This window comes from Vicugna pacos, chromosome 2 (assembly GCF_048564905.1).
Source record: "Vicugna pacos chromosome 2, VicPac4, whole genome shotgun sequence".
In the NCBI taxonomy this organism is placed as follows: Eukaryota; Metazoa; Chordata; class Mammalia; order Artiodactyla; family Camelidae; genus Vicugna; species Vicugna pacos.
The window spans coordinates 77,348,920-77,364,503 of record NC_132988.1 but is presented as its reverse complement, the minus strand read 5'-3'; the positions used below and the strand labels follow the sequence as shown (position 1 = coordinate 77,364,503).

The following is a 15,584-nucleotide window of genomic DNA, read 5'->3' as shown; positions in this document are numbered from 1 at the left end:
GAAGATGGACCCACCAGGCTGAGGTATCAAGCAGGGGCCAATTCAGAAACACACTGTCCTATGGGCTCCCCCACCTTAACTGCCCCCTCCCCCACATTCTGTTTCCCGGGGACTGAGCCCCCTTTATAAAAGAACAGCATATAAGCTTTTACCAGAAGCCTTGCCTTTTGAGAAACCAAGGCTAAGACACTCATTACCATCATGGAAGGTCAAGTGACTTTTGTAAACGCTGATTTAGAAGGCACAAAGATAGGTAATTATTTCCACATACCCTTTAAAAGACAGTTGGAATAATTGAACATCGTACCCTCAGCTAGCAGGAAAACACAGCCCTCTAAGACGGTTGTCTTCTTGAGTCTTCACATCACAGTTGTACTGAAGGGATGTTGAAAAATGCAGCAAGCGCAGATGAGAGGCACGTTTCTCAGTGTAGGCTTTCTGAAGGAAATGTGTCCTGAGCTGAGTTTTGAAGGCCTGGGGAGCTTTGGAAGGGCCATGCAGCTTGAATTTAGGAATGGAAACTGTGGGCTAGAAAGCGTGTGTTGCGCACAAGGGCTGTGCCTCTTACACGCGAAACGAAGAAACCACGTTACGTCAGCTTATTTATTTTTGCCCTCAACAAGGAAAATGGTCAGCCGACCTAATCAGTTCGGCTTCAGCAGCTGATATTGATCATGAAAATGGCCAAATTGACTCCATTGGCTTCTTTCCTGCACAGAGACTGGCTGCTGGTGAGTAGCTCATCATTGATAGTTTTGGTGTTAAACTTGCTCCCTTGGGTCAGAGGGGAGGGTTGTATTTTGCCAGTTGGTGACTGTCCTTTCAGCGCAAGATCCACTTGTGAGTGCACATGCGTGCGCACACACACACACTCACACTGCTATCTACTGTCACTGTAATTCTTTAAAAATTTTTAATGCCAAAAAAAAAAGTTGGGGAGGGTAAGCTCAGTGGTAGAGTGTGTGTTTAGCATGCACAGGGGCCTGGGTTCAATCCCCAGTACCTCCATTTAAAATAAATAAATAACTAAACCTAATTACTTCCCTCCTGCCAAACATTAGAAAGAAAAAAAAAGATTTTTTAACAAAAAACTTGAGAAGTTGGGAGGACAGTCTCTTTTTTAAAGGAACACTCTTTAAACTAAATTAAATTTTTCTTAAATCTTAAGCCAGATCCTAAAGCAAACAAAGAAAATCAAAGTTAAACAACATCGACAACATCAAAGAAAAAAGGTCTTTGCCTTGATAATGTGCTGGGCTTTCATTCCTTTGGGAATTGAACGTCTGAGAATTTGATGAAAACCAAGGACTTTGAAGCCCCAGGAAAATGGGCATAAATGAAAGAGTTTGTGTACGATTTCACGGGTCCCAGGCTGGGAAAAGTGATTATGTTTTCTCCTGGGATGCTCAGCTGATCTTGGATCGCAAGAGTGAACGTGGAACGCAGTTTTAAAGGTGCGAGAAAGTGGACATGCAGTAACTTCGTTGAAAAGATGATGCTGTAAATGATTCCAACTGTTCATTTTGGTCGTCCCATTCTGCATACCATCAGGAGTTAGTCTGTTGTTCCGCTGACTTACTGGGAACAACTAATAATCAATCAGGAAGAGAGGGAGAGGACTGGGCGGGAGGAAGGACAGAGACAAAGAATCCTCGAGAGAGACCCCGAATGACATCCTGTCTAATCAACCGAGATCTTTCGAGAAGACTAGAGAAGCTCTAAACATCAAACAACGACCAGGGTGAACTGACCTAATTACTTTTGCGAAAGACGGAGGGGTGCTCATCGTCACGTCCTTCAGTGCGAGTCAACAGTTCAGCTACTCACTGGGCACCTGCTGTGCTAACCAGCATTTTGTGTTCAAGGAACTGTGAATGATGTGAATTAGATCAAGACAAATCCTGCTCTCAAAGAACTCGCCCTGTGCTAATTAGGATGGAATCAAAGCTTTGAAAAAGGAAAAAGTCCTTTTAACCTTCCTTATGTAGTCTTAGGAATCAATATGCCCGAGCATTTTTCTTTAAGCACTTCATTGTTAATGAGGTAGGAATAATACTGTTTTGTGTTGAAATTCCGAAATGGTTGTATTTATCTTTTGAATCGCTGCTTAGTGAATTAATGCAAGCTATTTGCACAAAGACAAATTCAATTCAAGTAGATGGATGCAACTAACCTCCACGTTCAGACCTCAAAAGTAAATAAAGCTGAAGTCGGAGAGAAAATAAAAATGGCTTTTTCCCGTGGCATTGCAAGTTTCCAAAGGAGGTGCTTTTCCAGAGCAGCAGTTTGACATCTCCGGTTCCTCTGTGGAAGAAATTATCCAGAAGATGAGGATTATACATCTAGATAGTCTAATTAACGATTTCCTTCTACGGGAATGCTTATCATGAAGTAGCACAGGGAAGTGATGTCAAGACATTTGAGGGTCAAAGGCAAATCTGAAGTGATTAAGATTTTCAGAAAATACTTCAAATGCAGCAGTCATGAACACTATCACTTACAGACACTGAGGCACTGGAGGGGCAGAACCAAGGGCACAGCGGCAAAGCCCATTTTCAACTTAAACAATTCAAAGAGTCTGGAAGATTTTCTAAAAAATTCCAAAAAGCTACCCCATCAGTGGGCTTCCATCTTCAGATCTGCATCCAAATGAATCACAGATACCACCTCCTAGTAGGGCGAAATCCAAGGGGACGAAGGAAGAAGGAGAGAACGTTCCCTGCATTGACAAACTGCCGGGGCGTATCATCTGTCCTCCAAACAAATGTCTGTGGTAAGCGCCCAGATGATTTTCTCGGTCCCTTACAAGATGCAAAAATTGTAGGGAAGATGAATTTCTGGCTAGGCTGTAAGTGAAATCACAAAACCAAACATGTTTAATCAAGATGCCAGTGACAGCTCATCGCTCCTCATTACGATACACTTGTGGGCTATAATTTCTCTCTCACCCATTGTGTTTGCTTCTTGGCACATCTCCTCGGGCTGGCCCTGCTTGGAAGTTGGCAGCTCATTTCCCTTTCCTTCATGCTCCAACAGATTTCACTCCCGAGATCTTACACACCACGGCTCTGGACCGCTGAGCTTCAGGTTAGTCAAGCAACAGGAAATGCTCGCAGAGAACAGCAATTTCCTTTTCGTCTAAGGAAAAATGAGACTTTTAAGATGCTTATCACACCCAGGTTTGAAAAAAAAAAAAAGAAGGAAAGAAAGAAAGAAATCCCCAATCCTTTCTTCCACATAGAACAAACTTTTGGTGTCAAGGCTTTATCGTGATCCAGTGTTTTGGAATAAGGATAGTCTTCAACGCCTTGAAAGGCAGTATTTGTGTCCTCTAACCAAAGCATACTTGGATGGGGGGCATTGTGGCATGATGCCATTTGATAGTGTGAAACTGGACTTTTTATCTTGAGCCAGATGTGGAAAACCATCGTCCTACTGTGGTATCGGTGTCAGGAGGAATTGTGACATGGGAATTGGAAGGTTCCTAGCATCCGTTGTGGGTCTGTTCTGATGCGCTGTCACTTTAAAGCTCTAGGAAGCTGCTCTAGAGTTTCCTGTAAGGTGAGCTTGGGTGCTTTGGCTTTTGTGGTTTTGGCTCAAATATGTGGGTCTCTGGTTTCAAATCTGTAAAAGAGGGCAGCTCTTCCGTGGGTCGTCCTTGGGTTCATACCACCCCCTCTCTCTAGTCTTTACCCCTTTTTCTTTCTCCTTTGGTGATTTTAGGAGGCTTCTCCTCTCTTTTCTTATCAGATAACTCCCATCTGAGTTAAAGAAAGAGAGAGGAAGCCACTCATATTTCACACCCAGACCAAACCTGTTAGACTGGCTGTTCATCGTAAATATTGTCAAAATTTACCATATTTGGCAGCTCAAAGGATAACCTAGAAGCTCATGCTCAGAAATCATTCATTTAAGCTAGTGGGAAGGAGCCTCCTGGGGAAACCTGCTGGAAGCTGGGGTTTGGGTTCCGGGGAGCACGGATTTCTTTCACCGGGTTGTTGGCTCTATTTATACAGTCCTGCGCTGGCACCAACCCAAGAGATATCCTGAAAGCATATCTAAAAGCAGGCTGAACATTTATTGTACCCTTTGTGTTGTTTGCTGGAAACCTGGGCATTTTAGCTCTCATACTCAGTGCGCTACTCAAGTCACTGTAGCATTTTTATTTACCTGAGAACCTGAGAACTCGTCGCTTATTAACCCGAATACCATTCATTGAATCGTTGCAGAAATATTTCACAGTGTCTGCTGTATGCAAGCCTCTGGCTTTCCACTGGACCCTGCAGGCCCAGCAGTATATCCATGTGGCGGGGCAGGTTACCCTGAAGCTGCTTCTGGAATGGACATTACATTGTAGAGAGTTTACTGGAGAGGGTCATTGGGGGTCAACATCTGTGGAAGAAGGGACAGAAATAGGACTGAGCAAGGCGAGAAGGAGAGGCTTTAAAACTATCAGTGCCAGACCAGAAATTCTGATTCAGTTGGATTCAGTTGTTCTGCAGTGGGTTTCCAACATCATTCATATCAAAATGTTTGCCCAACTGATTGTAACGTGCAGTTAAGGTTGAGACCACTGATCTAGCAGGTGAGACTGCCCTCTAGGCCAGCGATGTGAGTGCTGAGAGCTGAGAAGTACAATATGCTTCCGGATCAGTGTGCTGGACACCATGTCTGGTCCAAGGGGATGAAGGAAATCCCCCAAGAAGGAGAGACGCTTAGACTGATACTTGGAAAAGTTAAGTCAGCCAGGCAGGGGGAAGAGGGTCATAGACACAAGGGCCAGAGAGAAGGTGGTGCCCAAGGAATGGGAAGAAGTCCAGGCTAGCTCGAATGTACGAAGTGTTTATTTCTGAGCTTGAGGAGACAGTACTTTTACTCAAATATGTGCAAGTCATGGGGGCAATGGCTAGATTACACACTCCAACCCGGTTTACCTCTCCCCTGTGACCTGCTCTTGGTAAGATGAGTTAGTTGCACGTTATGCACAGAAGGAGCAGACACTTGAGTTTAAGAGCTGAGTTTAAGCCTGCCTATGCTCTTTATAACCAGTGGGCCTTGGAGAAATTCCACGACCCCTCTGGACCTCTGTAAATGTCTTATGGCGATAAGGTTATGAAAAGTATCTCATAAGGCTAATGTGGAGCTCAAATGAGGAAATATATGTATGTAAGTAGCATGAATTAATATGCTGATGCGTTCCAAATTTCTACTTCCATCAAAACATCTCTCTAGAGCACCTCTGAACTCCAGACGTGTCTGTGGAGCTGCCTGTTTGACATCTCCCCTTGAATGTGTAATGGGCACCTCCCACTTGGTATGTCCAAGACTGAGCTCCTCGTATGCTGTTTGAAACTGGCTCCCCTCCGTTCTTCCCCATATCAGCTAATGGCATCTCCATCGTTGGTGTCATCCTTGACCCCTTTCTCTCCAACACCCAGTCCATTAACAAGTCCTGTCACTCTACTTTCAAAATATATCCAGAATTTGACTGTTTCTCACACCCAGCCCCACTATCCTGGCTCAAACCAACGCCCTCTCTTGCCGAGGCTTTGTGACAGCCTCCTAACTACCCTCCTTGTTCTGCACTCCCCGGCAGTCCGTTCTCAACACCGCACTCAGAGTGATCCTGCTAAGATAATAAGTCAGGTCACACCACTCCTTTGATCAAAACCTGCCCCCGCTCCATCTCACTCAGAGCAGAGGATGAAACCCTTATGACGACCTGCAAGACCTTCCATGACCTCGTCCACCATTGTTCTCTTCTCTCCTGCAGTTCTCCCCTTTGTTCGTCTGTTTCAGCCCCTACTCGCCTGCTCTTCCCTGAACATGCCAAGAATGCTCCTGCATCAGGGCCCTTGTGCTTGTGGTTTCCTCTGCCTGGAATCCTCTTCCTTATTTAGCCATACGGCTAACTTCTCACTTCCTTCAAGTCTTTACTCAAAAGCTATCATGTCAGAAAATCCTTCCCTTGACTTCCTGTCTGAAATGTCAGCACCTGCCCTTGAGGTCACATTCTCCTTCTTTGCTTGATTCTTTCCCATAGTATTTGCCCCTAGCATGCTCTATATTTTATTTATATTGTTTTCTTCCCTACCAGAATATACATACATATGTATAAAAATAGGTGTATGTAATATATTGATATTTATAAAATCTCCCTACCAGTATACCCCTGTTCTCCAAGGGCAGGGATTCCTGTCTGTCTCTTTTGTTCACTTTACATCTTCAGTGCTAGGATGGTACCTGGCATATAGCAGGCACTCAGTAAATTTGTTAGTATTGCATTTTACAGAAGAGAAACATGTGTGATTAAATAATTAAGTTCACACAGCAAGAAAGTGGCAGAGTTGGGTAGTTAACTGTTCTATGGTGCTTTACAACATAAAAAGCCCACTTAGTGAAAAGAGCAGTATCAGTGGCCCCTGTCCAGCCTTCCTCCCTACCACCAGCCAAAGAAAGAAAATCTTTCACAGAGGAAGGATCAGGGGCTGGAGGCTTCGTGGAGTTGCCCTGTGGAGCCCTGGCTGGGGCATTCAGATCTGAGTGTCCGTTATTAAGCAAGGAAGCTGCGAACCATCTCAGCACTTGCTCTGAGAAGAGAAGGCCAGTGACTGTAATTCCGTGAGGCCCAGGAGGAAGGGGTACTCGGCCGCATGGGAAGATATGCTGAGTCTGTTTGAAATGATTTTACAGCATCAAGCCCCGTCTCACCGGCAATCCCACCTAGACTCACTGTGCCCCCTAAAAGTCCCTTCGTCTTTCATCGGTTCCACTAAATGCACAAAGAGGAATCCTAGCAGAATACAGGAAGAGCAGAGTCAGAGAACAGCCCTATGGTTAGATCTGCTGAAGCTTTGTTGGAAGGAGGGCAGTGATTTTTAAAGAGCATCCTTTTCTGAGGAGGAGGAAAGTTGGTGGGACGGTGGTTGTGCGAGGAGGTGAAGCCAAGCCTTTTTTCTCCTCCCACTTGGGAAACCACATGGCGGGTGCTCTTCCTCCACAGGGTCTCAGCCCCGTCCGGGAAGTGTAGCTCTTGGAACGGGAGTACAGGCAGGCAGGTGGCTTTCCTGAACAGTTCAGAGCGGGGAGGCAGGAGCAGGGCGTGCTGGAAGGTGAGTCCAGCAGGCAGCAGTCAAACCAGAGGAGGCGGATTCTACAGGGTCGAGGCAGAGCAAAGAGAGCAAGGGCGTGGCCCACCGAGGGAGAACCACCGCCCCTCTGAGCCACGGGGTCCTCATGGCCAGAGTGTGTCCAACTCGAATCTGTGGTAGACTTAGCCCAGCGGCCAGCACAGAGCTGGCCCCCAATCCATGTGTTTTGTCTCCTTTCCAAAGGCAAAATTAGGGGCCCAGACAGTGGCTCAGAACAGCACTAGGAGAGGCTCTTTTCAAAGATACTGGATTGTAACCCAGAGAGGGGAGGAAAGGAAGGAGCATCTTACATGTTACGCTGCAGAACGCCTCTGTGGGCAGCGTTCAGCTGCTTCCTTTCCTCCAGAGGTACACAGGAGGAGCAGCCACAGCAGACCCTGGGCTCTTCACATCCCCCCATTCAGCTGATGCTCCCACCCTCAGCTGCTCTCCTTTCTGGGGGTTGCCCTTGTCCTCAAGGAACTGCCCCGCCCAAGGGTTCACCTCGCCCAGGGGCCCCCTGGGGCCAATGGCTGGATGATGCGGGGATGCCTTTCAATTGGGGGCAACTCTGCAGGGTCATCCAGCCCCAATGGACCTGCAGAAGCTCACTGTGGGTAAGCTTTTCCCATGGCCGATCCTGCCTCCCTCTCTCCCTCCCTTCCAAGCATCTCTTAAGAGCACGCTCCAAAAGCCTTTTGCACAGGACTCTGGGGAGCCCAGCCTCAGCCCACCAGCCCCTCATTGTCTGTTGTCTTTGCCCCCCAACCACAGCCCACTCGTCTGACCTCCCAGGCACCCTCTTTCCACTAAAATGCAGTCATCTTATATTGCTAATGACTGGAAAATGGGTGCTGATGGGTTAACATGTTGCCTAATAAAAATGGCTCTAAGTTATATGGGAACCGACACATAAGTTCAGGTAGCAGTGTGCAGAACACACATACATGGTTTTATTGAAAACAGAAGAGCCTAATAGCCTCTGACATGATTCCGCCAGGATTTGAATCTTGGTCCTATTACTTATTAGTCTTGTGACCTTGGCCAGCTACATAACATTTCTGTGGCTCAATTTCCCCATCTGTAAAATGAGGATAGTAATGGTCCCTTCTTTCCAGAGTTGTTAGAATTAAATGAGTCAGTATGTGGAATAGCCTTGTATACAGTTAGTTATCAGCATCTGATCCTCCCAAGAGCTGCATGAAGTATTGTAACTACTACCTATGTTGGACACCTCTCGTGCCCGCCTCACCTTCCTGGTCCACCTTTTCACTCCAGCTGTTGCTGCAGCCACCTGCTGGCACAGGTGTAACCCAACAGCACCTTGCTCAGGTTTACTGCTTTTTTCTTACTTCCTGCCCTGGCTTCTTTGCCACCATCACCTGGGAAGCCTGTGGACCACACTCAGCCACTCTGATCCAGGCAAACTTGGAAGTGTGAGGGATAGCCAACATGGCATCCCTTGTAAGGGCACGTTGGCGCCGATGGAAAAACGGTCTTTCCTTTCACTTCTGGAGAGAATGATTCTAAGGGATGCAGCGTCTCATCAAGGCCCATGTCCGGCTCCCTGCAGCAGTGGGGTTTCCCTCTGTCCGTTTCCTTCTTCCTGGTTGCTCACACCTGTTACTCGAGCTCACGTCCCCAAATCAACTACCCACATGCAAGCCCTGGCCGCATGCTCTGCTCCAGGGAACCTTCTAACAGTACACAAAAGGAGCGTGAAAGAACAAAAGAGGCTTGTTCTGCATCCAGAAGCAGATCTGGACTCAAGTCAGAGTCTCCCACCTCCCGAATCTCATTTCCTCACGCGGTGCCGCCTCCTGGCTTCTACGTGTGCATCTTCACAGAGGCCTCCCGGGAGCTTGGTCAGCTGACAGGAGGCCAGGGAGGAAACAGCGATGCACAGGCAGCTTCGGACATTGTCATTTCACAGCCCCTTGCTTGTCCCTGCTTAGAGCTGGTCCTGCACAGCCAGAGGGTGGTGAACAGTGGTTCCACCTGCCGGAGCCTGCAACACAGTCAAATTTGTCTTTGTATCATGAGCACTCCCATTCACTGGATACATGGGTCTAGAAACCAAGCTATTTCTTTTTATTTTTATCTATTTATTTATTTTTGTTATGGGAACTGAATTTGGAAAATTTGCTATTTTTAAAATTTTATTATTTTTTAATTGAAGCATAGCCGATTTACAATGTTGTGTTAATATCTGGTGTACAGCATGGTGATTCCGCTATACACACATATATACTCCTTTTCATATTCTTTTCCATTATAGGCTATTACAAGCTATTGAATATAGCTCCCTGTGCTGGACAGTAAGACCTTGTTGTTCATCTAGTTTATGCATGGTAGTTAGTATCTGCAAACCCCAAACTCCTAATACATCCCTCTGCCCCCCAATGGCTTCTTAATGATGCCTTTATATGTGGCTGTGCCTGTTCCTACACTTATTGTTTATTTTTATGCTGATTTGGAATGTAATCTCGGATGGACAGAGAACATTTTAGGGAAGGGGTCATTTACCTTTTTAGCAAGCTAAGTTAGTCCAGAATCACGTGCCTGAAAATTATTCAAGAAATACTGGATATTTCTTGAAATTATTACAAAAAAAACCTGATTGTCAGGTTGACGGATTGATGGAAGAAATAGCTAGGAGCTATCAAACTGTGGCTTGTAGGACAAATGTGGCTCTAAGATGCACGGGTTTCACCAGCACACTACTGATTATTTTATATTGAAATTTCCCTGAAGTATGCTGCAGGTCTCACAAATTCCTACAGCTTTCTACCTGTCCTAATTCTGCAATTTGTGTTACCTGTCTAGCTCTTGCAGGTGTATGGGTTTGTGACCCCTGCACAGGGTGACACACGACAGGGTACAAGAGTTAATGGAGGTGACTGGCACCATTCCAGGCTTTCCCTGTAACTTGCCCACCCATCCCCGCCACCATCAACAGATGCCAGTGACAGCTTGACATCCTGCCTTCCAGGTACTACAAGATCACCGTGGTGCTCATGTGCTTCGTGATCCCCACGCTGGTGCCCTGGTACATCTGGGGAGAGAGTCTGTGGAATTCCTACTTCCTGGCCTCCATCCTCCGCTACACCATCTCACTCAACGTCACCTGGCTGGTCAACAGTGCCGCCCACATGTACGGAAACCGGCCCTATGACAAGCACATCAGCCCTCGGCAGAACCCGCTCGTCACCCTGGGCGCCATTGGTGAGTTGGGGGTGGCAGCCACTGGGGGGAGTGGCAGCTCAGATCTTCTTGGCTTCTCAGGGGTTTTGTGGACCCTGTGAAGAGAGGCAGTGGAATGGAGTGGACTGGAATAAACTTGGGCTTTGGCGTTAGAATCCTGGCCCTTGGACAAGTCACTTACTGTCTCTGATCTACAGTTTTCTTATCTGTGAAACGGGAACTCGTATGCCTGCTTCATACAAGTATAACAAGGATTAAGTGAGATACTGTATGTAAACTGCTTAGCACGGAGCCTGGCACAAAGTAGGTGATTAGTAGCCATTTATTTTTACCATGGAAATGTCCCTAAAGGAGGAGTAGCAGTTTGTGTCTCTCTCAAACTGCCCTGGCTGCTCTAGCCTCAGCTGAATGATCATTTGGCTGACTGTCAAAAAAAAAAAGGCCTTCAAACTGAGGGGTGGGAAGAAACAGGACCTTGATGTCTCATGGTTAAGAGCGTGGCCTCTGGAATCCACCAGGTTTGGTCAAGTCTTGGTTCCTCCACTCACTTTCTGGGCATGTTACCTGGCTCCTCCACACCACATGTCCTCATCTATAAACAGGGATAACAGTAGCATTTACCTCCGCTGGAGGTTGTTGGATGAGTTGATGCATAGTGTTTGCAGCAGTGCTTAGCAGGACACAAGCCTTCAGTGATGTTTTTATTACTTGCAGTATGGTCTTGGGTGAGTTACCTGTCCCTTCTGTGCATTTCCATCCTCATTTTAAAATGAGGATGAGGGCGTGGGCACAGCTCAGTGGTAGAGCACATGCCTAGCAGGCATGAGGTCCTGGGTTCAATCCCCAGTACCTCCATTAAATAAATAAATAAACATAATTACCTCTCCCACCCCCCCAAATTTGTTTAAAGGCTTAAAATGAGGACAGTCACAGCAGCTAGCTCAGAGATGTGAGGATTATAGTCATTAATACCCTTTAAAGCACTTAGCACTGTGGCTGGCACACAGTAAGTGATTAATATAAAATATTAGCTGTACCTTGATAGAGGCATTTTGGGCTTCTTGGTAAGCTGAGCCTTGGACATAAAGATCAACCCAAAGAGGGAGGTTCCTGCTGTTAAGTAGAGACGGTCTCTGCATCACTCTGCAGTGAGTTTCTGCCATCACGTTTTTAGGGTCACCCAGTTAAGACCCCAGGGGTCTTGTGTTGACAAGAGCAAAATAAGGTGAAAAGAACACCGGATCAGCAGAGAGAAAAGTGCGAGATTCCTCTTGTTTTCTCCTCCTATCACTGTTCATCTTGTAAAAGAATTGTAATGAGAGGAGTCATATCCAGTGGGGACTCTGAGAGCATACCAGAGTGGGCACAAGATGGGCTGTTACCTTCTCACATAGGGAAGGGTTGGTGGGCCGGGAATGTCTGGCCCTGACACAGGCCCTGAAGAGCTGGGTATTGGCTTTAAGTCTACCCACATCCACACTGGGCTCCCAGTCAGATTTCTTGATGTTAGTCCTTGGAAGACTCTGTTATACCCACTGTGTGGTAGATGGGGCAGAACATTCAGGACTCTTAGAACAATGCCTGTTTCTGAAAATAGGGGAAAACTCTAGTACTCTGGTCCAAGAAGGATGAGGGTGGAGACGCAGGGTAGAGAAGACCTAAATTAAAAAGAAAATCACAGACCACAGATCAGTCCATCTGATGAACTCATGGTAGAGCAGAATCTTTCAAAACTGGTCAACAGAAAAACCATATGATGACCAGTAGCCACTTAAGAAGTAAAGGAGGAATGTGGCAGTTCTTCAAATGGTTAAATTGATCCAGTAACTCCACTGCCAGATTTTTACCCAAGAGAAATGAAAATGTATGTCCACACAAAAACTTGTGTATGAATGTTCCAAGCAGCATTATTCATAATAGCTGAAAAGTGGAAATAATCCAAGTGTCCATCAACTGATAAATGCATAAATACAATGTGGTCCATCCATATAATGGGATATTATTCAGCAATTAAAATAAATGAAGTACTGATACCTGCTACAACCTTGAACACATTATACTAAGTAAAAGAAGCCGGTCACAAAGGACTACACATTGTATGATTTTACTTATATGAAATGTTCAGAATAGGCAAATCTATAGAGATTGTGTAAGTTTCTCCAAAGAAATAGAAACAGTGTATATATGACTATATGCAAATAAATATGTTTTATATTACTCAGTAAATATATATATATATACATATATATATATATGTATATATATATATACAGAAACAGGTTATCTATATATAAATGTAGATGTATCCTGTTTGTATGTGTGTGTGTGTGTACAGGAAGGGAGAGAGAGAGGGACTTACTATGAGAACTTGGCTCACGCTGAGAAGCCCCACCATCTGCTGTCTGCAGTGGGGAGACCCAGGGAAGCCAGTGCTGTAATTAAGTCTAAATCCGAAAGCCTGAGAACCAGGGGAGCTGAGGATGCAAATCCCAGTCAGAGGGCAGGAGAATATGAGATAGATGTTCTATCAGTGAGTCAGGAAAATGGCCGACTCCTCCTTCCTCCACCATTCGTTCTATTCAAGCCCTTAACAGATTGGCTGACGCCCACTCACCTTGGGGAGGACCATCCACTTTACTGGGTCCACTGATTCAAATGCTGATCTCACTCAGAAACACCCTCACAGGCGCACCCAGAAATAATGTTGAATCTGGGCCCTGCTTGGCCAGTCAAGTTAACACATAAAATGAACCATCACAGAGAAAGAAAGGACTGAAGGGATATGAGGGTGGCTGGGTGTCCACAGCTAAGGGTTGTGGGGTTTCTTTTGGGGAAATGAAAATGTTATAATATTCACTGTGGTGATGCATGAACAGCTCTGTGAATATACTAAAAGCCATTACATTGTATACTTTAAATGGGCGAATTGTATGGTGAATTACACGGTGAATTATATCTCAGTAAAGCTGTTTTTTAGAAAATCAAATGAAAGAAGCCTTGAGACCCCTCCTGTAAAACGCCTTATCGCAGGGGGGATTAAGGGAGGAAAAGCTATTCACTGTGAAGGGTGGAATAATAAGTAGGCAGATTTTGGATATTTTAAGATCCAACTCCTTAATTCACTTACCCATCTGCATGATTATCATTTATCTCTTCCAAGCTCTCTCAAGAAATCTTCCTTTAATTAGTCCACAGAGGCTGTTTTCCTTTTATGAACATACATCAAAATGATGACCTGTTGTCCGTTATTTGGCATTTAGCTGAAGAAGTACAGCTCTGAAGTCATGGTAGCATATCTCCAATTCATAGGGAGCATGTATCTTGTGACTTTGCTGGTAACTTTATTGTTGTTTTCCTGTTCATGTCGAGTTTGTCTAACCAATTAAGTGAACACTTCCTAAGGGCAGACACCAAGTCAGTCTTTTGCTCCCCATGGAGCTTGACCCAGTGTCTTGCAATAAATGAGTGATTTTTAAAACTCTCCGCAGAGGTGGTGATTGGTTTAATTCAAGCCCACTTTGTCTTCCAGGTGAAGGCTTCCATAATTATCATCACACCTTTCCCTTTGACTACTCTGCAAGTGAATTTGGCTTAAATTTCAACCCAACCACCTGGTTCATTGACTTCATGTGCTGGCTAGGACTGGCCACTGACCGCAAACGGGCCACCAAGCCGATGATTGAGGCCCGGAAAGCCAGGACTGGAGACGGCAGCGCCTGACTGTGGGCCCTCCATCCACGTCTGCCTGTTGACGGCATGTCGGTTCACGGCCTTTGTTACTACACTTCTCTTGTCCATTGGCTCGTGGGAGGGGGTCCAGCGTGGGGAGGGAGTGGAATCTACGTGATTTGGGATTTTTTTGTTTGTCTGAAAATAATGTCAAGATACAACTATCAATGAGAAGAATTTTTTAGAAGACAGTGTAACTATGATGTAACACTAGAGCGTGGACACGTGATCTAATCGCTGTAGTGACAGTATGTCAAACCTACATTGTCATGTGCTTGTGTGTGATGTTAACCCTGACAGGATGAAGGAATTTAATATTCTTGCAGGAGAGCATCTGTTTTCTTTTTCTACCAATTAACTCAGCATTATTTTTAAACACACAATCTGAAGGAGCAGAGGGCAGGGTAGAACACAAAAAAGAGAGGGTCCAAGTACAAACTAAAGAATGCTTCTGTTTTATTAACATTGTCTGTGTGTTTTTGTTGTTATTTTTAAGTAAAAGAATTGAAAACGTTAAAAAAAAAAAAAAAGAGAATATGGGAACTGGCTCTCGTATTTTTTTGCCGTTTCCAGCTTGTTAATGCTGCACTGTCTTTGCTTCAGGAGATCTGTTCCTGGCTCAGCCGGTTTTGTGTCCTGAGCTGCATGCTCAGCTGACCCTATAAATCAATGCCTGTCGTAGGTGTTTGATTTTGTTCTCTTCGTATTGTCATTTTAAGATGTAGAACTCAGAAGTGCTGGACATCAAATTAAGCTCAAATTAAGCTCTCATTTAAATGTTTAGACACCTAATTTATATTCTAATTGATCCCAGCCACTGATGCATGATCTAAGTACAGCTTTACCTACTTCTGCTAAATAATCATATTAATTTTCCACACCAGGCCAGCCAGACCCTAATAAGCGACAGTTGTCTAGAACTCGGTGTCTACTCATGTTTCACCTGCATGCGGCCTTCGTTGATTTCTCAGCAAGATATAAAGTGATCATTATGTAGCTTCTGGATTAAAAAAATTTCTGTGTGTTAAGTTGCCTTGTAAAGAGCATGTCGAATTAATGGGACAGTGTGCCCTTCGTGTTAGGTGTTAGAGCAAAAGAAAGCCATATAGTGTTGGCATCGGAGCACTTGGAAGATAGTGCTTCTAAGATAGAGAAGCTGTAGGATTTCAATTTCGATTTAAAATTTTTGAAAAAGGAGTGACGCCAATATGAAATTGTCATAATAAAGTTCTTCATCCAGCAGGTGTTTAACAGTGTTATTTTTGCCATTAATAATGTGTAAACTATGAGCGATTTACAATAAATGATTATAAATTCGTTCATGTTCTTGGCCAGATACTTATATATTGTTTAGAGAATGTCACTCCAGGGTGCCTGATGCTTCGTGAGGACCACATAATTCACGTTTGGCTAGGGCTCTAACGACCCCAGAGACCAGACTTCTCCTATCCCGTTGGCCTGAGGTGTAACCAGAGGGGAAGTCAGCAAGTTTTATTTAGAATGCAGAACCCACAGCAGTGA

The 15,584-nt window shown here is 45.0% G+C and overlaps 1 protein-coding gene across 1 annotated transcript in view; it reads left to right on the top strand.

Moving 5' to 3' along the window:
* The window catches only part of SCD5 (stearoyl-CoA desaturase 5), a 122,046-nt gene extending 106,666 nt beyond the window's left edge, over positions 1-15,380 (top strand). Inside the window, exons 4-5 of the mRNA XM_072942381.1 lie at positions 10,123-10,355; positions 13,864-15,380. Of these exons, the coding sequence (XP_072798482.1) occupies positions 10,123-10,355; positions 13,864-14,054 (424 nt within the window). The 3' untranslated portion in view covers positions 14,055-15,380. The remainder of the gene's footprint in view (positions 1-10,122; positions 10,356-13,863) is intronic.
* Positions 15,381-15,584: the final 204 nt, after the last annotated feature.